The sequence below is a fragment of the Podarcis raffonei genome, chromosome 14, assembly GCF_027172205.1.
Source record: "Podarcis raffonei isolate rPodRaf1 chromosome 14, rPodRaf1.pri, whole genome shotgun sequence".
Lineage (NCBI taxonomy): Eukaryota > Metazoa > Chordata > Lepidosauria > Squamata > Lacertidae > Podarcis > Podarcis raffonei.
In genome coordinates, this window is record NC_070615.1 from 51,015,534 (window position 1) to 51,043,322 (window position 27,789).

The 27,789-nt window shown below is 45.0% G+C and overlaps 1 protein-coding gene across 5 annotated transcripts in view; it reads left to right on the top strand.

Annotated features, from left to right (window-relative positions):
- SDK1 (sidekick cell adhesion molecule 1) overlaps window positions 1–27,789 on the top strand; it is a 589,097-nt gene that overhangs the window by 365,690 nt on the left and 195,618 nt on the right. For 3 of the 5 annotated variants that reach the window (XM_053365834.1, XM_053365837.1, XM_053365838.1), the window contains exons 11-15: window positions 2,052–2,168; window positions 2,300–2,467; window positions 6,504–6,606; window positions 8,781–8,957; window positions 22,217–22,353. In XM_053365834.1, coding sequence (XP_053221809.1) covers window positions 2,052–2,168; window positions 2,300–2,467; window positions 6,504–6,606; window positions 8,781–8,957; window positions 22,217–22,353 — 702 coding nt within the window. The remainder of the gene's footprint in view (window positions 1–2,051; window positions 2,169–2,299; window positions 2,468–6,503; window positions 6,607–8,780; window positions 8,958–22,216; window positions 22,354–27,789) is intronic. The other 2 variants (XM_053365835.1, XM_053365836.1) reach the window with 2 other exon arrangements.

Here is a 27,789-nt window from a genome sequence, read left to right on the forward strand (position 1 = left end):
TGCGCACACCTCCCCTGGGATATAGCAGGCCATCACAGGGTACAATATATTTTAATTCTTTGATTCAGAATAATAATCTTAAAGTAGCAATTTAAGCACTGTAGCCACAGTATTAGATCAGACGCACAAATAATCTTTCCCTGCTGCATGCCCCTGGACAATGTGGTGCCCTCTGGAAGCTTTTGAACTCCAGTTCCATCAGCCTCTGATGGCCTGGTCAATGGTCAAAGGTGATACAAGGCAACATCTAGAGGGCACTTTAGTGATCATTGAGATACAGCAACAAGTGCACAACATATGCATTATTCACACTTTTGTCATAGTTAAGGGCCATTTATTGTGGGAATGATGTGGTTGTCTTCCCACGTTAAGGCAGAGCAGTATTACAGTTATGCAGCCTTTGCAACGTTTAATAAGTGGGTTTAGAAGAACATATGCCAGCACTGTAATCCTGAAGTCATGCCAGAGGGATGCTATTTTTAGTTGTTTATTCATTAATTTATTCCCATACAATAACCTCCCCTCTCTTAAAGGATAGGGATGGCTAATAGGTATTCTAATCTTTCCCCCTTGTTATCATACGTTCCCTTTTTAACCCTCCTTACACTTCTCCCTTCCAAGTCTGTGCCATTTTTTGTTTTGTTTTCACAAACAACAACAAAAAATCCTAACAAGTGTCCACCTTCTTACTCACAGGAAGCTGCCTTACTGTATACCAAGCCAGACCCTTGGTCTATCTTGCAAATGCTGGAGATTGAGCCTGGGACCTTCTGCTTGGGAAGCAGATGCTCTGCCAACTGACAATGGCCCTACTCCTTTTGGTACCACTTGAATGCACAGTTCCATATTTGCCCCACCCATATGCAACCTGAACAAACACAAGCCTATGCTTTTGTAGTTGATGTCAAATGAAGCCACCTTCGCTTCTGTAATGGCATTGCCAAATCTGGTGGCCCCAGACGCTTTCAACTACAAACCCCCATCAGCACCAGCCAGCACAGCTGTACTCCCATAAGTGTCCCTCCCCCCAGTGTTCATCTATGCTGTGATGGGTGCCATGGCCCCAGATATCTGAAGGGTGCCAAGCTGGGGAAGGCTGTTCTAGAATACGTTGAAGTTGATAAGGAAATGAGGCCAGGAGGTCAATTCCACACCCTGACTGACAAGTGGCAGCGTCTAGAACAGGGGTTGGCAAGGTTTATCTTGCCTGGGCTGGATTGGTCCCGCAGAGATCCCTCTGGTGTCTTTGGCGTTGCTGACCCCTGATCTAGAATAATGATTCTGTTCTGCGTGGAAAATGTGAACTTGGCCATTGCCAAAATGGATGAATACCTGGTGGTTGTCTGCTCTGGTGACCTCAACTTCACAAAAGATGGTTTGGTGGGGGAAAGTGGAGACATTCTTGGCTGGAGTTTGATTTAGGCGTGATGGACGGATGCTTGGCTGCAGCATCTCCTTGCACTGAGCTAAGTCGTTAGATCTTTGCTAGGTTTACCTCTGAACACATATGGTACTCACATAAGGTCTGATATCTTTTCTGGGCAAAAGATAATAGGGAGGCTGTTTGATCTTGCATTGGAGATAGAAAGAATGAGGAAATGGGGAGGGGGGCAGAGATACCATAGATGAAAATCAAATGGAGACTTTTTTTGGCTGACATTCAGCTCTGCAAACTCATGTCAGGCTCAAGAAGCTTTTCATCTTATGTAATGGGGTTGAAAGCAAATAGTTTTGTTTATTTCAATTTATCTATCCCCCCCCCCCGAACTTCTTCTTTTTTCTTCTTTTTACTTTACCACAAAGTCCTTTTGCTTCCACTTGTATGGAAACTGCTTGGAATTCATTTTTCATTTATCCAACAGTCCACACTTGGGGAATTCCAAGGAGGTGAATAATGAAAAGCTACTGTCTCTTCTGAAAAAGTTTTCATGTTATTGTCGTCATTCCCCGGTCCATTACTAGTCTGATAAATATGGATACAAAATTCCACAAGTAGTTGAGAGATCTTTCAAAGAACTGATCCTTAGGAACAAAACAAAATTTGATTCCAGATATTGCACCAACGTTTTCACGACTGCCGACAGACACCACCGTTACCGAAGGGATGACAGCGGTTTTAAGATGTGATGTCTCAGGAGCACCAAAGCCTGCCATTGCATGGAAAAGAGGTAAAGCCTTATTATTCTGTTGGGAAATCACTCTAATTGCTGCTGCTCACCAAGAAGAATTAGCATAGCATTAGCGTTTTCATGCACTGCAAATCAGAGAATTGAAGCTGTTCTCACATGGTGTTTTTCAGGCAACCAGGTTTTGGCCAGCGGCTCCATTCAGATCCCCAGGTTCCTCCTCCTCGAATCTGGAGGGCTTCAGATCGCCCCAGTCTTTGCTCGGGATGCTGGTGACTATACCTGCTGTGCAGTCAACTCTGAAGGATTCCTAAACGCTTCCGCTGCTCTCACCGTGTGGAGTAAGGACCATGTTTGTTTTAGAGTTTAATATTAATCAAGGCTTAATCAGTTCTCATTGTGCCCTCAGGAAACCAATTACAACATTTCCATTTCATGGTGTGTATGTGTGGAAGGGAGGGGGTGAATAATTTAATGGAAATTATGTTTGTGGATTTTAGAGCTGATTTGGAGAGATCTACAAGGGAGAGTGTTCATTTGACATCTTTGCATTTCAAAATAGACATTAAGTTTCACCAAAGCCATCCTAATATACACAGCTGGAGATATCTGCAGATTATTTCAGTAATTCATGCACTACGAGGCATGGCTGCTACCTGTACATTCTCATTGTGTCATCCCGATAACGTGCAACTGATACACATATCACGATGTGGTTGTAGGAGAAGCTAATAATCTCCACTGGAAGTTCCCTTCTGAACAGGCTGCGCTGTATAGTATGCACAGGTTGCCAGTTCATTTTAATGTCCTGCTTAAACCTTTTAAATTTGATTTAATTGCATCACACACTGTATGCACAGCAACGAGAATGAAACTGTTATATAACCCAAGGGGTAGAACAGAAAAATCCAGCACTCTCAGACATGGTGCTTAATGGTGTCTGATGTTCACACTTACCATTTGACTCTTGTTCCTTGTACAGAAATCCCTTCTGGCATTATGGTGTATTATTGCTTCTGGAAAATGGGACTTTGCTCCTATTTTCCATTTATCTTCCTTTTCTTGCACCTGGATTCAGCTGATGTGATCTGTGGCTTTTCCCTTTATATGTTGAGGCATTAGGGAGAACTTTTTGTGCCTTGATTACTCGCTGCAGTGACCTCCATTTCCTGGGCATATTTGAATGATGGGGATTTAACAACATTTGGGTAAATGTCATCTCTTATGTGTGTAGAATATTATGGAAAAGTTTGTGTCTTTGGAGCCACTTGATCTGATTCTTCCCGTCTTTCTCCTCATATCCGCAACCAGCTTTGCGTGGATGTGTTGCTTGGGTGCTGTCCAGCCTTTCCACCTATTTTGAAGCTTTTGAAGGCTGTACAAATGAGCTAACACACACCGCTCTATGGTTTAACATGAAACAATCACAGGGATGATTAACAATGTAGCATTTACTCCTTTATGGCCTCCAGTCAAAAAGAGACGGAGTCTAAGAAAACAATGTAGATCTCCCTAGTGGGATTTTTGATCTTGGAAGCCTCCATGCCTTTCCATGTGAAACTGCTTTTTCAATCTCCCTGCCTCCTTTCTAAACAAGGGTTGGAAGTGAATTGAAGCAATCTGAGCTCTTGCCCCCAGCCCAGCCCTCCTCTGCCTCATTTTGGAGATCAGCATTTCTCTTGTGTCCCATGGCCTCCCATCTGATGTGCTCCTTGCACCATTAGACTGGTGAGCTAGAGAGAGAGTCAAAGCTCTGGTGCTGTGGCATCACCCAACTCTATCTGTTGATGGGTGGCCATCCTGACTCGGCCCCAGACACACTGACCAGATGTTTGGAAGCTGTGGCTGGATGGTTATGTGGGAGCCGGTTGAAGCTAAACCCTTCAAAGACAGAGGTCCTTTGGCTGGGACGGGACGATATGGGATTGGGGGGGCAACTCCCATCTCTTGCGGGGGTGCAATTAGTGCCAGCACCGTCCGTTAAGAGTTTGGGTGTAATCTTCGATACCTCCCTCTTTATGGAGGCACAGATTACAGCTATGACAAAGGCGGCATTTTTTCAACTCCGCCAAGCTAAGCAGTTGGCCCCTTATCTCTCTCGCCCTGACCTAGCCATTGTGATCCAAGCGACTGTCACCTCCAGACTGGATTATTGTAACTCGCTCTATGTGGGACTGCCCTTGAGACTGACCCAGAAACTCCAGCGGGTGCAGAATGCCGTGGCGAGACTCCTTATGGGGTCTTCGCTGCGAGATCACATTCATCCAGTACTATACCAGCTGCACTGGCTCCCGGTGGAGTACAGGATCAGGTTTAAGGTGCTGGTTTTAACCTTTAAAGCCCTATACGGCCTAGGACCCTCGTACCTACGGGACCGCCTCTCCTGGTATGCCCCACAGAGGAACCTACGGTCTGCAAATAAAAACATCCTGAAGGTCCCAGGTCTCAGAGAGGTTAGGCTGGCCTCAACTAGAGCCAGGGCTTTCTCGGCTGCGGCTCCAATCTGATGGAGCGCTCTGTCACAAGAGACTAGGGCCCTGCGGGACCTGACATCTTTCCGCAAGGCCTGCAAGACAGAGTTGGTCCACCAGGCCTTTGGTCAGGGTCCAGCCTGACTCCCTCCTCTGGCAACCTGCACAGAATTTTGCTTAACGGTTGCCATTAATTTGATTTTAATTAATTTTTATAATGAAATGTTTTTAGAATGTTGGATTATTTGATTGTTTGATTATTTGATGGTTGTTAGCCGCCCTGAGCCCGGCTTTGGCTGGGGAGGCGGGATATAAATAAAAATTATTATTATTATTATTATTATTATTATTATTAATGCCTGCAAATCAGAACCTTCCAAATAGTGAGGCATTGCATGAGGCACTCTGTTCTGCAGGTCCAGGAGCAGGCTTTAGTTTGATATGGGCCCCAGTGTTGCCAGTGGCGGAGCTTCATGCTCCAGCACCGGTGGCATGGCTGGTGTGCATCCTGGGAGCATGGCGTGCATCCCGGGGGCATGGCGCACTGCCCTCAGGGGTGTGGTGCACGTCCCGGGGTCATGGCGCGCCACCCTCAGGATAGTGGCGCACATCCTGGGGGCGTGGCACCTAGTGGAGGGGGCAGCCATGATGGCACCCCACCAGGATTGTGGTGCCAGGGGCGGTGCACTCCCCCCGCCCCCTCTTCCTCCGCCAGTGAATGTTGCAGGATCCAATTTAACAACCTCCTGTTTGCCAGCCTCAAAGCCAGGAACCTGGTCCATTTCTTCAGCCAGTGTCCTTGTAACCTCTTATTCTGTGCCCTGATCACTGCTGAACTCTGACACCACAGCACACATAGTCACTATTGCTCTTTAAGCCCCAGAATGCACAGCTGCTACCTGAATGACTGATGCAAGCCAATAGTCTGGTCCAGCTAGCTTTTCAACTTTGAGCTCAGCTGATGTTCCACAAACTGCATGTTGCACTTCTCTCTTGCAAAGCATCCTCAAGGGATGCAGTTTGCATAGGAGAAAAGATGCTTCCCCTGTCAGTCATTTCCCCTCTGAAACTTCTTCTCTTCTCTTCACCCCACCAGTATTGTAGACCTGGATTTATTCTGGGTGTGTGTGTGTGTGGTGGAATGAAACCCTGTAACTCCAAGAGATAATTTCCTGGGACATTTTGCTATTCAAAGTAAAAAACACATTAAGAGCCTGTGTAAGTATACAGTCCTTCTCTTCTGAAGGTGGCTAAGACATCAGGAGCCAGCCTTGGTCATATCTGCTTTCTACCCGCTCTTTCCTCTCCCTGGACTGAATTATCTCCTACTGCTGCAATAGCAATTAAAGGAAATATCTTCATCATTAACATCATAAATGCAGCTAGTTTTTCTTAACCCAGGATCTGAAACTCACTTTGAGCTGTTGTTTCAGACTCCACTTACTTGGGAACTGTGGTTTGCATTTACCATGATTAAAAATCACTGTGACCATTTCCCTACACCGTGGTTATGCTGCGAGTAGGAGAGTCAGTCTACAGCCAGGTGGGAGGCTGGCTCCTTAATCATGCTTAAGAGGTGGCTACTTGCCCTAACACATGACAAACACTCTGCTGTAAAATTTACTCTAGGTCTCTTTTTCTAATATTGCTGGGCCCCTGGAATTGGAATCCCGGGGGAAATTAAAGATGGGAAGGGGATGTGATACTGCATTAAACTTTTCCAGTAAACACTGGCTGTGGAGAACTTTGCACTTTCACATATTTGCTAGAGGCAGGGGGATGGAGGAGCAGAAATTTTCTTGTCAGGAATGACAAATGACCTGGCTCGCTGCCTTCAGAGGCCAAACACCCAAGCCAAGATGGAAGTTGGCAATTTTACCTGAACTGTGGGTCGTGTTCTTTTCAGATCGCACTCTTATCGTTCGCCCTCCTGAGGACAGCACTGTTATTAAGGGAACCACCGCGATGCTGCACTGCGAGGCTGCTCATGACCCAAGAATTTCAATCAGGTTGGTGGTGTCTGCACTTGCTTCTGCCGTATATTTGAACTTAATTTTACAAAATGTGGTCACCGTGTTTGGCGAGCTCTTTCCAGGCACCTGGTTTTGTGCTGGTATTCCCAGTGATGGCATCCTCTGGGGTTGCAGGTTGAGCTATTATTCATGTCAAGTCCTTTTTATTTCTCCACTTCAACCTTATATATTATTTACAATGAACTGCGTTCCACTTCATGACTTCAATACAACTACCCATGATTTACTGTCAAGGTTAATACAATATCAATAAAACTGACTTGTCAGAAGCTGATACTTAATGAGAATGAAACCCAAAGTGATTTGAGGGGATTGTAGGAACGTTTGCAGAGAGAGTCTTGAAAATTCCTGAAAGCATCCTTTCTGCTCTTGAACAAAGCGCCAGATCAGCCTTGCAGAAAGTACAATATGTCTTTAAACTGCCAGATTCTACAAGCAAGGAGTCAGAGGAATTCCCTCTCTGCTCCTTTGACAGGATGAGCATGTACACAAATGAAAGACAGGCAAATGAAAAGGGGAAAGGCCAAGGAAGGATGCCACAGTTCCCTTTAGAAAATGTTAAACAACGGCATTTGTGTAAAAGAGAAAGGAAAGACATCAAGTCTTGCATTAAGAAGAGGATGGCATTTTAGAAGCTTTCTCTGCTGTCGCCACCCCCCCCACTCCCCCCGTTAAGGGCTGGTAGGATTATGACTATGAGCTCTGCTATAGATGGTTTAGAATAGCTCTATTCTATTAATCATAACATTGAAATCACTTGTGGGAGAAAAGTATTAAATGGATCATGAATAAAAAATCAGAAAGGTTTAAAGCTAAGTATAATTAGCATTTGTGTAGTGTATTTCAAGCATCAAAGATTCTTACATACAATTCTTCTGTGTTCCTTACAACACCCTTGTATGGCAGGCCAGGGTATATTTTGTGATTCGTATACTAAACGAACCACTACAAATATCCTTCAAATTCACTGTTGTTGTTCTGTTTTGTGTTGTGCAATTTAAATTCAAATATATGCAGGAGGAAGCTGTTGTAGCCCTTGGTTATACATTTTGCCTGCCCACGCACTCGCCTGTAAACTCTGGCCCTAATCCACAGAAAATTGGGCCCAAGTATGCAGGGGCAAAGGCAAGAGGGGAAGAAGACAAGAAATACTGTAGCCTTTCCTGTGACATAGACTCAGTCTAAGAAACGTAGAAAGGAGAAGAAGAGCAATGACAGGTCAGCGGTAGAGAGGCATCCATTAATAGTACATCTACTTGCATTGTGTAAACCTCTTATTGCCTTCTATAGTAAAACGTATTATTTAAATGAAGTAAAACTTGGGCTCTAAGTAGGTTTTCTGACTCTTGAAATATAAAATACAGTGGTACCTCGGGTTAAGTACTTAATTTGTTCCGGAGGTCCGTACCTAACCTGAAACTGTTCTTAACCTGAAGCACCACTTTAGCTAATGGGGCCTCCCGCTGCTGCCGTGCCGCCGGAGCATGATTTCTGTTCTTATCCTGAAGCAAAGTTCTTAACCTGAAGTACTATTTCTGGCTTAGTGGAGTGTGTAACCTGAAGCGTATGTAACCTGAAGCATATGTAACCCGAGGTACCACTGTATCTGATACCTGACAGGTTCTGGGTGTGAAGCCAAGTGGAGGTTCAGGATTAGGTAGGTCTGCAGTGGTACCAACTAGTTTCTGATGGGTCTGAAAGCCTATTTTGGAGTCAAGCACAAAAGTTGTTTATTTGTGTATAGTCTGCAGGTCAACAACAACACACACATCCAGCTAGGGTACTGTATGTCCTTGTCCCCTTGTTTTTCTGGGATCCAAAATCAAACCAAGTACAGCCTGGGTCAGGCTGGCAACCATCACTTCAAACCTGCTTTGTTTAAAAATGAATAAATGGGAAATTTGCCATTGATTTCTAAGGAGTAGGATTGCACCCTTCACCTTGAACTATCGTACATTTTATTAGTCTTGCCGGCCTGTCAGACATTCACTGCATCCAAATGAGCCCTTGGTGAAGGTTGCGAGGGAGCATCTCTGTTCTACATAGTTATTTAGCTCTGTTTTTACCATATAATTTCAGCACTTGATATTTCATCATTTTTAACGAAATAGACAGCTGACTTTAACGGTCTGAAATACTGTGACAATCAGGTATGTTTGGAAGAAGGACAACGTTGTCATAAATCCATCTAGCAGCTCCCGAATCACCATGGAGAAAGATGGCAGCCTCACCATCAGCCAGACGTGGTCCGGAGACATTGGAGACTACACTTGCGAAGTCACATCCTCTGGAGGAAATGATTCCAGGGTGGCCCGCTTGGAAGTGATGTGAGTATTCCAGGGGCAGGCAGCTTTGAATGGAACTGCAAGTGGTTGGCACCTCCCTCTCATTTTACTCCACTCCCTTGCAACTTTTGCTTTGTTATAAGAAACACAGTCAGTTCCTTACTTTAGTACAATTGTCTCCAGTGGTATTTAAGCTCCACACTTATGGTGTTTCCAGATCAGGGAAACTGGCTAGCCCAAAGAGCAGATTATGACGGCTGTGGTTTTCCAGACTCCCTTGTATGAGCCTGCTCAGAACATGCAGTTCCAGGTAATTCATTGGGCTGAGTCCCAGGCACCAGCCATGAGCTTCAAGCCCTGGAGTCCCTGACCGTGGTCTGAATTTGACCAGGTATTTCCTTAGAGAGAGCATTCCCCATAGTAGCCCTACAGTTCTGGGACTCTGCCAACTGGCTTCTGTCACATCACCACAGGCCTTTGGGAAAGATCTGATTCACAACCACACCCAACACCCACCCCATTCTTGCTGGCTTTTACTTGAAGGCTTAAAAAAAATGTTCTGCTTCCTTGTTGGTTTGGAGTTTGTTTTAATTCTGGGCTGGACGTTTGGTTATTTTTTTCTGGCTTTTATTATTTTCCTGGTTTTTCCTTTTTTTCCTTTTTGAGTAATTCATATTTTTGTTTTACACTTGTTTTGTACTGTTTATTTTTATGGAAGCCGCCTTGAGAGAGCTTTTACTCTTCAAGGCAGCATTTAAGCAGGTTTTTTAAAATAATAATGAAATGCTCTGTTGAGACCTATGAAATTGAAAAGGGCCTGCATTGATTGTTCTTTCTTGGCTGAACTGATCCCTAAGCTCTGATGGAAGTAGAATGTGAGTGAGGCAGTCGGTCTTGTTGAGCAAGAGAAGGTGATATTCTAATATGACTGACGCTTAGAGTAAACCTGCGTACTAATATTTTTGGGAAAGCCATCTGTTTCTGCCGTCTGCTTGCACCTAATCTTTTCTTGGAGAAGATGCCTGAGGCTGCTTCTTCAGCCCTGCTGTCTAACGTGCTCATTTCTGAGATTTTGTTACATCCATCTTGGTTTCATTACAGCATCACCTCTTCAGTGCCAAGCCTAGATTGAATTCTGTTCTGAAGCCATCCATTTTTACATCCTCTCCTTTGGTTCTTATCCTGGAGTGCATTTTATGCTGCTGGTAGAAATCCAGGGCTGAGGAGAAAATTCCAAACAGATTGCTACCTCCCGTACTTAATTTGTTGTCTCTTGTGCCTCTTTAGGGACTTTGGTGCAAAGATGGGTCTGGCTTTAAAACTGTGACATTGGAGCCAAAAGGCCTGTGTCTGCTGAGAGCGTTTAACTGTGAAAGGCCTCTCCAGGCCCTTGAACTCTTATCATCCTTTGTAATCTCCATCTTCTGGGCAGGGGCCAACCAGGGTCTAAAGTTGGGGGTTTTACCAGCCTGCTACCTGTGATTATCTTAACTGGAGACACCAGAAATTAAACCTGGGATCTTCTGCAAACCAAGCATGTGTTTTGTCTCTATGCTGAGATTCCTGCCAATGACACCAAACATTCACGGTCAGGGCTCTGGTGGGGTCTTCCTTTCTCTCCCACAGCCCACTTCCTTTCCCATAGTTGCTGTTCTTCCCAAACCTCTCAAATGCGAAACAAGTCAGGTGGCAGGAGTCATTCCATGGTCATACACCCCCCCCCAAAATGTTGTCTCAGAATCATCATCACGGGCAATTTATAGGAGCATCAGAAAGAAGAGACTAGATGCCAGCATCAGGCAAGCAATGCAAACTAAACACAGTTTGAATGTGTCCATTATTAAGTGAGAGTTAATAATAGTGATTCTCACAGATGTATAGTAACGAAACTCCAAATGACACCCTGTTAAAAAACCATCTTGTTGTGGTTTCCATCTCCATATATTCCTTAAATTGCACTGACTGCCTCTTCCCATTTGTACTTTTTATTTTGCATGCTTCATCTAAGTGAGAACAATCGGAAAGAAGTCAGGCAGAAAGCAGATTATCTTTTCCACACAATAGAGAAGGGTGGTTTTTTCTTTCTTTTAGTAATTTCCAGCTTTTCTGGTGAGCTGTTATCCAAGAGAGAAAAATTACTACTATTTCATAATGTACCTGCAATGGGGGAAAACACACACATGTATACACAAACACAAACACATACACAAATCTCTTTCCCCATCAAATGCAGTGCATGTCCCTATATGGAACACAGGTTTGAAGTGGCAAGATCCTCAATTTGGGGGGGGGGGTCAGATCCATAGGCAAATTTAGTGTCATGCAAGTGAAATTGAAATGTCTTCTCCAGAGTACGTTCAAGTTTCTCTCAAATCGTTACTGACAAAAAATTATGAGATATTTTAAGTGCTAATACAGAATGAACATCTATGGAGGGGCTGGAACACAGTGTTAAGAGCACATGCTTGGCATGCAGAAGGCATCAAGTTCAATCCCCAGAATCTGAAGGTGACGTTTGGAAAGTTCCCTGCCTGTAACTGAGAGCAGCTGCCAGTCAGTGCAGATGGATCAATGGTATGATCCTGAAATGCGCTCCGGGTGCAGATTCCTTTGACTTTGATCCTAAATCTGCAGTTAGTGCAGAATGCTGCTGTGGCACAATTGTTGACAGGAGTGAGTGCTTGCCAGCATATAACACCTCTGCTAAGAGAGCTGCTCTAGTGGCCAATCTGCTACCAAACCAGGTTCAAGGTGTTACTATTAGTGCATGAAGCCCTTAATGACTCAGGACAGGTTTACCTGGGAGATCACCTTACCCAAATAGGCTCACTCAAACACTTCAATCTGCAGAACTGGCCCTGTTACAGGAGTCTCAAAACACCTCTTCCACATCTGTCAGAAATCCATCTCCCATGCTTTGGAACTCCCTGCCTCTTGACATCAAACAGGTGCCTTCACTGTACTCCTTTTGGCACCTGCTAATAAACATTTTTGTTTAGGCAAGCCTACCCAGGTTTACATACTTTTTGCGTGTGTTTTGATCTGTGTTTAGCTCATCACTGATTTTTAAAAATCATCTTTTTGTTTTGAGGTTTTTCTTTGTTTTTACAATCAAGTGGTATATACATTTAATGAAATAGATAACATTCCATATAAAGCTGCTTCCTGCAGTGGCACCGTGTGCAGGGTGGGCGGTTCGGCCCAGGTGCCATGTCTGGGGGTGTGTGTGACAAGAACGCACCCCATGGGGTGCTCGCCCTGCCGCCCCTGGGCACAGTGGCACAAGCAGCCATCGCGCCGCCGCAGCCACATGTGGAGGATCCTCCATTCGCGGCTGCAGCCTGAGCACTGTACGGATGGTGGTGGGATGCCTCCGTCACCACTACAGCCGCAAGCGGAGGATCCCACCACTGCCCGTATGACTCTCGGGTGTCGCCAGTGGCAAACCGCTATGTACAACGCATGTGCGGTGTCGCACGCGTGCACTGTGTGTAGCGATACCACATATGCACCGTACATAGGAGTTTGCCACTGGTGACACTGGAGTGCCATACGGATGGCAGCGGGATCTGTCCGCCGGCGGCAGGAGCTGCTTTTGGCAAGCCGTGTCCACCCCCTCCCAGCCTCCCTACCTCCCTGGCTCACCGTAAGCGGCTCCTGCTTTGCCACTTTACAGTGAGCCGGGGAGGGGGACAGACGGACGGACGGGAGCCGTGGCTCCCAAGAGGACGAGCTGCGCAGCTTTACCAGTGCCCCGGCAAAGTGTCATAGCTCCCCCCCTTCTCCTGACGGCTCAGGGTACTTGGGAGTCATGGCAGTGGAGGCACAGAGGCGTAGGAAGGGGGGCCGGACCACCCCAGGTTTCATTCCTGAGGAGATGACATTTGATGCCCACCCACGACTCCCAAGCCTGCCCCGAGCTGTCGATGTGGGGGGATTGACAAAAAAAATTCCTCACTGGGTACCACCTGGACTTGCTACGCCTGTGGCTTCCTGTGCTAGAGGAAGGGTTGCCTGCCGCAAGTCCCAGGTTCAGCTCCTGGCAGCTCCAGATAAGGCTGGGAAGGGCTGCTGCCTGTGATGCAGGAGAGGCGCTGCTGCAAGTCAGTGCAGGCACGGCTGAGCCAAATGGTCCAGTGGCCTCTGGTTCCTCTGCACAAAGGAGACCTGAGGGACGGAGGACGCCTTTCCCCTTTAAAATATCCTCCTGCTGAACCACTTACGGCAAGTCAAACTTCATGGCAGATTTGGCTTAGACAGTCTTTTGTGACCAGGAAGGAAAGCTTTTTCTCTTCTTCTTTTTCAAATTGACAAGGAGGCTTGCTTAATCTCCTTCGCCTTCTTGGTAATCCTCTCTTCAGTCACAGTCTCTCTAATTACCTGCTGTTGGGCTCTTTTTTCCCTGAGAAATCTTTCCAAAAACATGCCTAGTTTATTTCCCTTAGCAAATAGCTTGCTTTTAGCTAATTTTGTAAGATACTCTGTGGGTGTTTGTTGAGTAAATTTCTTCAGCCATCCTCTGGCAGTCACAAACTGTTTCTCAAACATTAGGGTATTTGTGTCTGCTATGTATCGTTTTTTGAATACCTTACCTTTTTTCCTCCAGCCTCACTACAGCAGTGAAACAGTCCTCTCATGTTTATATAGGAAGGCAAATGGGGACTTTGCCAGAGTCCCAGGAGACTGTCACCAACAGTGTACTGTTTTTGATGGTTTAGAGCTTAGACAAGCGCTGAAGCAAAACTGGTGCGTGTGCATTTTGCAAATGTTTTTAGCACACACATGTGTTTGGGCGATTCTTCACACCATGTTGTAAAAGGATGAGGAACTGTTTAAGAGCATGAAGAAGAGTTTGGCTGGGTCAAGCAAATGGTCTTTCTTGTTTCCTAGAGTAGCCAACTAGATGGCTTCTAAAAGCCCACAAGCAAGGCATGAAAGCCAGTTGTTGGTCTCCAGTGGCATAGGTCTCTCAACCTGGAGGTTTCATCATGACTATGACTGGTAAACATTGCTCCATGAATTTGTCCAGTCCTCTTCTACTAGCTAGTGAACATCACCACATTTTGTGGCAGCAGATTCCAGAAATGAATTCTGCTGTTTTTCTCCTTCTCTCATAACGCTTGAACCTGTGGACATCCAATGAAACTGAGAGCTGGAAGATTCAGGACAAATAAAAGAGAGGGTGTCTTCATGCAGCACAGATTTAAACTGCAGAGCTCACTCCCAAAGGAGCAGCGATCACCGCCAATTTGGGTGGCTTTAAAATAGGATTAGACAAATTCACGGGCGAGGATAAGACTATTGGTGGCTGCTAGCCAGGATAGCTGTACTCTGTCTCCACAATTAAGAAAGCCGACTTCATAAAACTTAGGGAAGTGCTGGGTGAGATCCCATGGACAGTAATACTAAAAGGAAAGGGAGTTCATGATGGCTGGGAGTTTGTTAAGAGGGAGATAGTAAAAGCACAACTTCAGGCAATACCAATGAGACGGAAACACGGAAGGTGCCTAAAGAAGCCAGGGTGGCTATCTAAAGAACTTTTAACTGAGTTAAGATTAAAAAAGGATGTGTACAAAAAATGGAAAAGGGGGGAAACCACCAAAGAGGAATTCAAACAAATAGCCAGCACGTGTAGACACAAAGTCAGAAAAGCTAAAGCACAGAATGAACTCAGGCTTGCTAGAGAGGTTAAAAGCAACAAAAAAGGCTTTTATGGGTATGTTCGTAGCAAAAGGAAGAACAAAGAAACAGTGGGGTCACTCAGAGGAGAAGATGGTGAAATGCAAACAGGGGACACAGAAAGGGCTGAACTCCTCAATGCCTTCTTTGCCTCAGTCTTCTCCGATAAAGAAAACAATGCCCGACCTGAAGAATTTGGAGCAAATGATTCAGCAGAGGAAACACAGCCCAGAATAACTAAGGAGATAGTACAAGAATACTTGGCTAGTCTAGATGTATTCAAGTCTCCAGGGCCAGATGAACTGCATCCAAGAGTATTAAAAGAACTGGCAGATGTGATCTCAGAACCACTGGCAGTCATCTTTGAGAATTCCTGGAGAACAGGCGAAGTCCCGGCAGACTGGAGGAGGGCAAATGTTGTCCCTATTTTCAAAAAGGGGAAAAGAGAGGACCCAAATAATTACCGCCCAGTCAGTCTGACATCAATACCAGGGAAGATTCTGGAGCAGATCATTAAGCAAACAGTCTGTGAGCACCTAGAAAGGAATGCTGTGATCACCAATAGTCAGCATGGATATCTGAAAAATAAGTCAAGTCAGACTAACCTGATCTCGTTTTTTGACAGAATTACAAGACTGGTAGATGAAGGGAACGCAGTGGATGTAGCCTACCTTGATTTCAGCAAGGCATTTGACAAGGTGCCCCATGATATTCTTGTAAAGAAGCTGGTAAAATGCGGTCTTGACTATGCTACCACTCAGTGGATTTGTAACTGGCTGACTGACCGAACCCAAAGGGTGCTCATCAATGGTTCCTCTTCATCCTGGAGAAGAGTGACTAGTGGGGTGCCACAGGGTTCTGTCTTGGGCCCGGTCTTATTCAACATCTTTATCAACGACTTGGATGATGGACTCAAGGGCATCCTGATCAAATTTGCAGATGACACCAAACTGGGAGGGGTGGCTAACACCCCAGAGGACAGGATCACACTTCAAAACGACCTTGACAGATTAGAGAACTGGGCCAAAACAAACAAGATGAATTTTAACAGGGAGAAATGTAAAGTATTGCACTTGGGCAAAAAAAAGAGAGGCACAAATACAAGATGGGTGACACCTGGCTTGAGAGCACTACATGTGAAAAGGATCTAGGAGTCTTGGTTGACCACAAACTTGACATGAGCCAACAGTGTGACGCGGCAGCTAAAAAAGCCAATGCAATTCTGGGCTGCATCAATAGGAGTATAGCATCTAGATCAAGGGAAGTAATAGTGCCACTGTATTCTGCTCTGGTCAGACCTCACCTGGAGTACTGTGTCCAGTTCTGGGCACCACAGTTCAAGAAGGACACTGACAAACTGGAACGTGTCCAGAGGAGGGCAACCAAAATGGTCAAAGGCCTGGAAACGATGCCTTATGAGGAACGGCTAAGGGAGCTGGGCATGTTTAGCCTGGAGAAGAGGAGGTTAAGGGGTGATATGATAGCCATGTTCAAATATATAAAAGGATGTCACATAGAGGAGGGAGAAAGGTTGTTTTCTGCTGCTCCAGAGAAGCGGACACAGAGCAATGGATCCAAACTACAAGAAAGAAGATTCCACCTAAACATTAGGAAGAACTTCCTGACAGTAAGAGCTGTTCGACAGTGGAATTTGCTGCCAAGGAGTGTGGTGGAGTCTCCTTCTTTGGAGGTCTTTAAGCAGAGGCTTGACAACCTGTCAGGGAACTGCCATTGGAACGAGAGGAGGAGGAGAGGCTCCACGACGATGCTGGAGAGGGGCCAAGTAGGGAGAGAGGCAGGTCTCCTGTTGGGGAAGAAATTCAGCGCAACACCAGGGATGGAGGGGGGCCAATTGGGGAAGCGGAGAGCAGGCTCAGAGACTCTTCACTGGACACCAGCGGAGAGAGCACAGGTCCTCCGCTACCCACGCCCACCCTGCGCAGAAGGCTTCCGCGCAGGGAGGCTAGGAGGAGACTGGGCGTCAAACAACTTTTATGTTGGAAAAGGTTGAAGAAACGCCCACTGTCGGATTCTGCCAGCGACTGAGCAGCCACGAAGTGAGGGGCTGTCCAGCCAGGAAAGGTTTAACCAGGCCACCTACCCAGGAGTGGCGGCAACTTACGCACGAGCAACCCCATAACCATTACACAACCATATGTCAGGAGTGCTCTGATGGTGTTTCCTGCTTGGCAGGGGGTTGGACTCGATGGCCCTTGTGGTCTCTTCCAACTCTATGATTCTATGATTCTATGATTCAATTGGAAGCAGCAATGCTTCTGAATGTCAATTTCTGGGAAATATAGGGAGAGAGAGTGCTCTTGTGCTCAGGTCCTGTTTTCAGATTCCCCAGAGGAATCTGGTTGGCTACTGTGAGAACAAGTTGCTGGACTAGATGGGTCGTTGATCTGACCCAGCAGGCTCTTCTCATGTTCTTATGTTCTTTCTATCCTGAATCTCCAACAAAGACTGGAGGTGAACGGGCCTTATGAGTCTCATCTCCAGCCCCACCCACTTTGGCCTGAAGCCTGAGGTTATTTGATCGCCTGCATCCTGGTCTGAAGCGGAGCACTGCTTTGCCTTTTGATGGCCTCCCAAATACCCTGCATGGTAGCATGGGAAGCACTCAATTCCTCTGGTGAGTCCAAGTTTGGGGACATCTTCTGTGAAAGACCCAACACAAGGACCAGACCACCAGTTTCAGGAGCCCAGTCCAATTTCCCAGCTGGTCATTCAGCAGCCTCTGACTTAGCAATCATTCCTTCTTGGTTTGTGTGTGCAGCTTTGAGGATTTACCACAATCAACTGGTATATAAATATTGTAAAATAAATAAATTGTTTTGACATAGAAATAGCCCAATATTGATTCCCCCGCCCCCAATCCCACTCTGACATCCAGTTAGTATGCAATAATTCCATGGATGTTTAGAGCAAGGAGATTTTAATTTCTTCCCAATGAAAGATGGACAGAACTGTTCACAATGGTGGTGGTAACTAATTTCTCACCCTCCTCACTCTTAATTTTAGTGTTCTCCTATATGTGACATGGAGTCATTTGTTCAAGAGAGATTAGTAATGGTTAACCTCCACTTTTGTGTACAACGGAGAGACCAATACATTTCCTCGCTCGAGAGGTGCTCTTCAGTTGTAAATGATCCTTTCTGGCAAGAGATGTTTCTTGCATGCTCATTTCCTCTGCCTCCAGGGACTTCTGTATATAAGCATCATCATGTGCTGGCAGTTGTTGAGTTCAGAAGGCAACAGTTCATTGCTCTTATATTTTATGGCCTTAACAAGTTAGTACGGAGGGCTGCTTAGCCCCAAAGACCTGTTATGGTTTGCCCTTGCTAGTGTGAACTCAAGGTGACTGCCTATACTGTACACCTGATACAGGAGACAAAATGAGTTTGCTCCAATATATCAGCTCTAATGAGCACACAGTGTACTAATGAAGAGGGATACAAATTCCACAGTTCAAGAACTTCAAATTGATCGATGCTCCAAAATATCAATATTAAAATTTGCAGGGAGTCTTGCAAGACAATCTGCTCAAATCAAATCCTCAACAGGAACTTGAAGTAACCTAACAGGAATATTAGCTTTTACAGAGTTTCACCAAATGGAGATCAAGCCTGTTTTCTTGATGAGCATAGACAAGCTAGATGTTCAGTGTTTCAGATATCAAGGAGCCTTCTTAAATTTCCACTAAAGGCTAGAATTTGAAACAGGCGGAAACGATTCCCTTCTGTATCAACTGTTTACTTGAGCAAAATGAGAGCAGCCTGGGCTGGTAACTGTAGAGTAGCTTTGAATGGATATCTTTAAAGTGACAGAGAAACAGACCTAGCCAATAAACACATGTACAGTGACAGGCATGTTCATACTTCGTGCTTCTGTAACCACCTGGTGCCTCTGCAAACACCACTTATAGCTGGGATAGTTCAGTTGGTAGAGCCTGTCAGAATCTTTTTCCCAGAGTGGGGCCTGAAGCCATGGCTCCTGAGATCCAGGGGCCATGGTTTCAGGCCCCACACTGGGAAAAAGATTGCTACAGTACATTGCAAGAGGTTGGACTATATGACCCCAATTGGCCCCTTCCCAATCCTCAGCTGTATGATTCTATGGTCTCTCGCTTTGAATCCACAACTGCATCTTTTGCTCTGCATTGGTTACGTACCATTTATTTATCAATTTATTTATTATTTAAATTTATATACTGCCCTTTCCCCAAAGATCTCGGGGCAGTTCACAAGATGAAAAGCACAAAATAAATAGTTAAAGAAAAAAAAGTTCTTACAATTATTAATTAACCTTCTCTTCTCTGTAAGTTCCCAGAGTTAGTTACATATGGAAAAGAATACATTGTAACATTAAAAAAGAAAAAAGAAAAACCCACACTCCAAGATACCATACATTCCTGTTTTGATCAATTTCACCGCTTTCCTGCAGAATCCTGCCAGCACTACAGAATGGCTGGCTTTAACTGGGACGTGACAGATCTCAGTAACATGATCAGTTACAAACAGTATGTGAGACTTACATTGGGTCTCCTCTGAAGCAAGTAGAAAAGGTCCCTTTCCAGCCATTCTATGCAGTGGAACTTTGCTTGCAAGGAACACTTCAATCTCCTGCAAGGGCACCAACTATAGGGGGCTCTGGGTGCCCAATCACCCACAAAAAAATGTTGTGGGTGCTTAGCACCCATACCTCAGGGCCCCCAGCACAACTTTCAAGGTCCCGCGAGGTCTCGGAACCTGGTGCTACCAGAAGTCAGGACCTGGTGCTACCGGAAGTCAGTGCAGACATTGGGCTTCCACTGATGCAAGAATGCCTTCCTTTTGCTTGATGGTGCAGAAAAGCTTCCCTCATGGCTTGGAGTTTGAGAAAAAGCCCTTTCTGTCATAAACTTCCAGCATCTTTTAATGGAGGACAAGCCCATCCATGGCTGCTAGCCACAAGGGCTGTGTTCTCCCACCACGGCTGGAGGCAGAAGGTCTTTGGAGGCCAGTTCTTGAGGATGGCAGGTGGGGGAGAGGGCTGTTGAGCTCAAGTCCCGGTTGCAGGCTGACCACTGTAAGAGCAGATGGCAAAATGGGTCTTTGACCTGATGGAGCAGGGCTCTTACGGCCTTATGTTAGCCCAAGCATAATTTTGTTTTTCAGTTTGAGCTATGCAGCCTGGTGTGGGCTACATAAACTATGGGCCACAGATCAAAGTTAATCCAAAATTAAATTCATTTCTCCTCTCTTCACTTCAACCACAGGAAGGAATCTAAAATTCAGGGCATGCATTTTGCAGCTCTGATTTAAAGCCACATCCCTGGGCTGAAATTGCACTTGTTTATGAATGTGGACTCGTTGTGGTTTTAGACGGTGCTCAGTGTGCAGCAGCTTAATAAATTATGAAAAGAAATGAGTACATTTTTTAATTAAAGAATGTCAAGTACAATTACTGCTTTTTGGTCTGACCAGCCAGGGTCAGCAATAATTGATATTGAGAGAGAACTTCCACTGAGCAGTCCATGACAAATTGCTAGTATGGTTGCTTTTCCCACGCAAGAGATTTGGGCTTCACTTTGATGGGAAATGCCAAGCAGCAAAAGATCCGGGTCGTTTTAGGTATGAGTAGGTCTCACACAAGACATTCAAACAGCTGAGGCAGAGAATGCAAACTCCCTCCCTCAACACCCCTCACCCCAATTATCTGTCTATCTATCTGTTTATTTATACAGTGGTACCTCGGGTTAAGTACTTAATTCGTTCTGGAGGTCCGTTCTTAACCTGAAACTGTTCTTAAGCTGAGGTACCACTTTAGCTAATGGGGCCTCCTGCTGCCGCTGCGCATCTGGAGCACGATTTCTGTTCTCATCCTGAAGCAAAGTTCTTAACCCGAGGTACTATTTCTGGGTTAGCGGAGTCTGTAACCTGAAGCGTATGTAACCCGAGGTACCACTGTACCTGAACGGTGGGATCATTGCCCGCTGATGGCACCCGAAACCTGCTACTGTCTCACTTAAATTCATGATGCAGGCCAAGACAAGCCCCACCATGTGACTGGGAAGAGTGGGCCACTTCAGGTGAGGGGTGCTGGTCTGCCATTAATGGCTAGCAAATGGTTAGTCTTTTGATTTATTATTGGGAGAGAGACAGTGTTGTGCAGCAGTTACAGCATCAGACTGGGATCTGAGAGACGGGGGTTCAAATCCCCACTTGGCCATGAAGCTCACTGGTTGTGACCTTGGGCCACTCACTGCCTCTTAGTCTAGCATACCTCACAGGGTTGTTGTCTGAGGATTCAATGAGGACAGAGAGAAGAACCATGTATGCCACCTTTGGATGAAAATGCAATAAATAAAATAAAATATTTTTATTGCAATCTGAGGAGGGAGGGGGGGAAGTTAGGTAGGATACATGTTTTTGCAAGCAAATTCCAAACTGACATCTCTAGGTAGTGGTTGGGCAAGGGCCCTGGCCAGGAGCTGCCAGCCAGTGTAGACCACACTAAGATAAATGAACTAATAGTCTGATTTGGTAAAAGGCTCCTTTCTCAATTTTGCAGTGGGGGCCATAGATTGGGGGTGGAACACATACTTTGCATGCAGAAGGTTCCTGGTTCAATTCCTGGTGTACCAGGCAGGGCAGAAACAGGCTCCTCTTTGAAATCCTGAACAGCTGCTGCCTGCCAGTGTAGACAGTACTGAACTATATGGACAAATGGACTGACAGCTAAGGCAGCTTCCCCTATTCTGCTTCAGGCACTGGGACTTGTCTTGTACAGCCTTGGCTGGCTGGAACTCACAGCAAGTCTTCCCAGTGCTTTGAGGCAATAAGCAATATGCCTTACCCATCTACTTCCACGTACTTGTGGGTGCTTGCTTTTCATAATTTGTGTGTCTGTTTTTAGATATTGTGTGCTTTACTAAATCCTATGTTTTGTTCATTTTACTTTAGATTTTAAGCATTCCATTTAGCATTCCCAAGTGTTTTTAGCAGGCATTTTTCGCTTGGGTGGTTTAGAAAAGAACAGCACCTCTATTTTGTTAGGGATCTACCAGGCTGAGGCTGCAGCATGAATCTTAAATGGTAGCAACCTAAGAGTACGTACAATAATTTTGACTGGGGACTCTTCATGGATGGTGGCAGTGTCTTCTGCTCGCCCGAGTATGAAAAATTCCACTTTAAATCATCTCTCCTCCCCCCTTTCTCCTCAGGCGTTGGTTTCCTATTCATATGTTTTACAGCTATTCCATTACTAAGAACTCGCTGTAAAAAGAATTTATGGGCCAAGTTGTCTCAATTAAAAAAACAAATTTGAAAACTGGCTTTTTTCCCATGTTAAGTAACAGAGCCATTAGCTATTTAAGTGTCAACCTTAGGAATTTCCACATAAATCACCACTAAGAAACCACACAAAAACTCAGCATTGCTCTGATTATTATTATTATTATTATTATTATTATTATTATTATTATTATTATTATTCACTTTTACGTTAAGCTGATCCATTTTAACATTTAAACATTTGTCTGTGACCTACAGAGTGACAGGTGGACCTCTTCCTTCTTTGCTTTTTGTTTTAATTTGCAACGCCCTCTTCTCCTTGTCTCCCCACCCTGCTTTCCACAGAGAATTGCCTCACCCACCGCAGAACCTCCTGGCCACCTTGAACGCTTCCTTCAGCCGCAGCGTGGTCCTCTCCTGGGTGCGTCCCTTCAATGGAAACAGCCCCGTCCTGCACTACATCGTCGAGCTGTCTGAGAACAGTAAGTGCGACGAAACTGATTTTCACCCATTTATGCGAAGACATTTTATTTGGAGTTGTTATTTTCCTCCCTTCCCCTCCCAGGTTAGGCGTGAGAAATCATGCGAAGCCTGGGTATCTGTTTCTTCTCTTGCAAATGTGCATGCGGATTATTAATAATTTTTAAATAAGAAATTTTATTCTAAAAGAACAACCATTTCCCCTGGCAAATGTTCTGCCCCATTGAGGACTCTAATTGGGAGCTTCCCCCCCCTCCCAGTCACTGCTGCTCTTCAGACCTGTTGCACATGGCATTATCTTTGACTTAAGAAGCCAGGGCAACTGCCTGGATGTTCACTGCTCAGGAGTGCAATTATGTAGCCCTGGTGTAATCCTGATGCTCGGCTTAGGCTTGTTGTCATGGCAGTCACTCTCATAAAATATAATTGAGCTGGCATTTTCTTATCAGGACTCCCATAGTCCCAGAGTCCAGTGGAAGGCCACCTGCCCTTCTTCACTCTCCATGCATCTTCCACTAAGAGCTTTTTCTTCCCTGTCTCCATCTCGTCTCCTCTCTTGAGGAACACACCCTCTCACCACCACTGGTAAGGCTTCTCCTTGGGTCCAGCTCATGCTGGAGAGGCATGAGGTCTGCTGCCTACAACCAAGACATGAGGAAGTGAGGGCTTCTCCCCCTAATTTCCTGCCCCAGAGTCCCACTCCTAGGAGAAGGAAAAGGAGGTGGGGCAGGGGTTAGAGCCGAGAAACTGTGGCTGCCACGTCCCTGATTCAGCAACAGGTTGCGAGATTCAGGTTTGAAACAGGCAGCCTTTATTCATACCTTTGAACCTCCCTGCCTCCTCCTCTGCCCATTTGATCTCCTCTCCCTCCCCCCACACACCAACCATACCACCCTTATTTCTGATGCAGCCTTTGCTTCTCTCTCTTCCTGCCAAATCAAGGTGACTGAGATGGAGAAATGAAGGAGACAGATTCAGTCTAGGAAGAGTGGAGTGTGTGTGTGCATGCAGGCACACACATACATCAGTGGATGCATACTTTATCCATGTCTGTAGGGCTTCAAAGTAAATGGAAAGACTTCATGTTTATTTACATGAATGTTAATTTTTTTTTGGGGGGGAGCTACATCTGGTCTGCTGCCGAGTATCTATTTTAGCCAAGGGCCCTACCTTGTACTTCAATCACTCTGTTGTTTATCTGGCCATGCTCAGCGCGCACACTATGGAATATAAATGCAACCACAATATTCAGGGGCTAGAAAGATGGGCTTTGGCATGCAGTTTTGAGTGGCCTTCTGATGTAATCCAGAATATCAGGCTTTGCAGGAGACTGTCCTGGAAATAGGGATGATACTGTCAACTGGAAAATATAGTAATTCACCTCTAAAAATCTGTAAGAAGCTCAGTCGAGATCTGATAACATCCTACAGAAATTGCTTTGATAATCCTGAAGGGTACGAAGGGATTTTCTGAACTCTCACACGCTGTCAGACAAATCCGTTGATTTTAGCTGATGGCATCGTAATCTACCACAGGCTAGTTCTCTGTGCATAAATTTCACAAAGCTTTTTGTCTGGAAGCGCAGAAACAAAAAGGAGACACAGCCTAGGGAAGTAGAGAGCCATTCCTGTCAGCAATGCTTTTGGGGAGGGGTAATGGAAAGGGATGCCAGGTGGAGTTTGGATTTCAATCCTGGCTGGTCCTGGACTCCTGTGGCAACCCTAGGCAAGTTGTTGTGTCTTGGTTTGTGTTCATCATCTGCAAAGGAAGGAATGGTTCACTGTGTTGTATTTCATACAGGGCAGTTATTGTAAAAATCAGTGGGTTGTTGACCGTGCAAGACTTTCCACCACAGAAATGGTCACTGGCTAGCAGTACAGGGAAACTGATGCTCTCAAAACTACAAACAGAGAGGGCGCACAGGACTGCACTCTAATCCTCTAAACATTGGGATGGATTAATAATGATATGGTCTGCAGTATAGACAACTTTGCTTAACTTCCAGCCTTCATGAATGCCATTCTAGGAGAGAGGCAAGCATCCTCATCCTAAAATCGAGGATCAGCAGGCTCTGAGTCAGCTGCAGTATTTGCCCTGCAGGCTTTATCCTGACAATCGTTTCAAAACCTGCCTCCTCCTCCTACATTTTAGCCTTTGCGTTTTAGCCTCCTGCATTTTAGCCTCTGTGATTCACATGGAATATATGCATCCCATCTAGGACAAGGGGAAAGAGGGTGGAAACGAACAGCCCAAGTAAGCCCTCAAAATGACTGTCCATGGATGGCTATTCAATACAATCGGTAGATAGAGGTGGTAGAACTCTGGATTTTGCCACTTCAAACTGCAAGTGAGGAGCGCCATGTTTTTGCATGCTCCCCCATTCTGTATTTTTATTTTAAAAAACCTCTTTCATCTAGTGAACTAGCTCATCAGTTTATGCTAAGCCTTTCTCATTGACATACTAGTTTTCTATACACATAGATTTTTAAAACATAAGCATTAAGAACTGCAACACCCTAAAGCCTGAAGTGGAAAAGCCCAGAACTTCATCATCTCTGTGAGCTCGGCTAGATTGCTAAAGAAAAAGCGTTTTATATGCGTTTTATATGCGATATAACACTGTGACACCAGATGGCACTGTGGGGTTCCATTTTTGCCCACTCGATTTCTCAATATAAAGGTTACAATGCATTTTTCTTAAGCACTTCTTTGCTGTGTCTAGTTTCAGCCTGTGTCTCATTCTGTGGAGTGTGTGAAATGATTCTTAGCATTTGAAGGGGGGAAACTGCTTAATTCTACTAGTCAAAGGAAGTAGGAAAAGCATCAAATACTCTGTTGTACATGTAGCTCTTCCAAGGAGAAACCAAGGCCCTGCATTGTTTGGTGTTTGGTGTTCCTCATATAAAGACCCCAAGTTTCTAGCTGCCATTCTGCATTTCCCTAATTTCATTTAAATATTAAACCTTTCCTGCTATTAACAGCCCAACTGGTGGTAGGAATATGTAAGCACTTCCTTTCTCATGTGTCTTCAATCACCCGTGAAATGCTACAACACTACGGAAACTGCCTGTGTGTTCGTGTGTAAAAGAAGAGCATGTTTGGCAGCATGCAACCCGAGAGCGGGGTTAATGCTTTCATCTTTTGTTTGCTGGTGTAGATTTCCTGGCCCCTGCTCTATGCTCTAGAGCAGGCTTTGTGTCAGTTTTATGCCAGCATCTTTGTGTGCGGCTATACTTGCTATTACACACACCGTCACTTTTGTCTCTGCATCCAGAAGTTCCTTTGTCCTTTCAGTCAAAAATTGCTTTCAGTGCTTCTGCTTGTTCTTTTGGTGGTACAGGTGCCTTTTCATATATTTTAACTGCTGCTAGTTTTTACATATGCTTCCCCCAAGCTCATTTGCTTATATTTGTAGCTGTTTAACTGTCAGCAGTGGTGCAATATGTGTTATGCATCCTAATCCCAGTTTATGGGAGCCTCTGCATGACTTTTTTCCAGTTGCTAAGGGTGTATTGCAGGCACGATGCTGTAAAGTTTTAATACTGTGAGGGGTTTTCATCAGGAAGCCTAACAGGAACTTGTTTTTATAATGTGTGCCTGTTACCTTGCTGTGTCCTCAATTTGTTCACTGTTTCTGTTGAGGACAGAATGCTTTAATAAGACCAGTAGCACCCGTTGCCCTGGATGTGCAAGTAGCCTGAGATTTCATAACGTTTGCTATTTGTTGCCAAAGAAGGTAGTTTAGCAAGTCCAAATCTCGAAGGACTAATCGCTTGCTGCCTGGACGACTTGACCTGACACAGCGTTTTTCCTTCAGTGCCATTCAGCCAAGAGCTTGTCCGCACTTCTTGTCCTGCTGCCTTCCCCCAGGGAAAACTGCTCTTTAGCATTCCGTCGGAGCAAACAGCAATTCGGGTTTTCTCCGGATTGACATCTGCTCTGATTTAACACTAAGGAGTGAGCTTTCCCTGGGAAAGGAGCATGGAGCAAAGGGGAAACCACTCAGACCCATGGCTAGAAAGTGTGGGTCAAGGGGTCAATCGCTTGGACCAGTGCTTTCTAGACACTGGGCACGTGGAAGTGTGGATGAGCCCTAAGAAAAAGGTAAACATAGTATTAGGGAGACTGTCAGGGCTGGGCGATGGGCAGCAGTTTAGAGCCAGGAGTCCAGAGTCAGCTGTGAGCCTTCAGAAGAGAAGATTAACCAAGGCAGTAGGACCACAGAACAAGCCAGGAGTCATGGCCAAAGAGCAGGGCCAGAAATTGCTGCCATCAACATTATATGCCTCGCTCTGTTGGCATTTTTGCCTCTTCTTCGGTTACAATTGCTTGTTGTTACCGCTTCACCCGCAAGGCAATAAAAGCTGAATGGTCCAGAAAGGTTGATCTGTGCAGGCTGGCCATCCTTTTTTTATTGCTAATACTCACTTTCCAGCTATGCTTCTTCAGCTGCAGGATTTTGACTATTCCTATTCTTTTCCTGTTATCAATTTTCCCCTTCCCCAAATAGATCCAGGAATAAGCTGATTTGACTCTGAAAAAGCGGATTTCTTGAACAACCCATGAGGTTTCCAAAAGGAAGCCTCTCTCCCTGCCCCTCTCCTTTGTCTGACTGTGGTCCTGGCCAGGCTCTAAGCTCTCATGGGGGGGGGGGACTGTTCAGACCTTGAACAGAGCACTTGGCAAAAGCTGGTTGAAGGAACACCATAGGAGGGGTGTTGCCAGTTACTCCATGCCCTGCCCTTGGTAGCCTTATAAGAAGCTGTTGCAAGAGAGAGACTGTGAGCAACATCATAGGAAGGGGGTTTCTCGCACCATGTTGAAACTGTCAGGCTGCCTTGTTATCTTTACTGTTGTCAGAAGGTGGGAAGTTGTTGATTTTGCTATATTTATAGCACTGAAATGTTTTAAAATATTGATATATTTGGCTTTTTTTAACTTTTATTGATAAATGCAATACTTACAAACACAAACCAGAACACTAAACAAACTTATTATACATAGATACATGCACCTCTCAACTTAGATTACAAAAAAGAAAACAAACATACAAACTAAACATACAGACATAAATTTTGACTTCCCTCCACCAATATGTGGCTTCCTTCGTTTCTTCTCTTCTTTTCACTGTGTTATCAATATTATTTTTGACTATCTCATCTTATACCCATTTCTTCTTAATTTTTTACTCTATTTTACTGCTATTTTGTTTTTTATTATGGTATCATGAAATTGTTCCTGGGTCAATTTTAATTGTGACAGTCTTGTGATTTTGAGATATTTCCCAGTTTTCTTTCTTGTAAGCTGCTGTGAACTTTTTGTGGAAAGGCAGCATACAAACAAAATTATGGATGGATGGATGGATGGATGGATGAAAAGTTAAAGTCCAACACTGAAAGGGAGCTTTTGCTTCAGCAAAGTGCAAAAGCCTTCCAAGG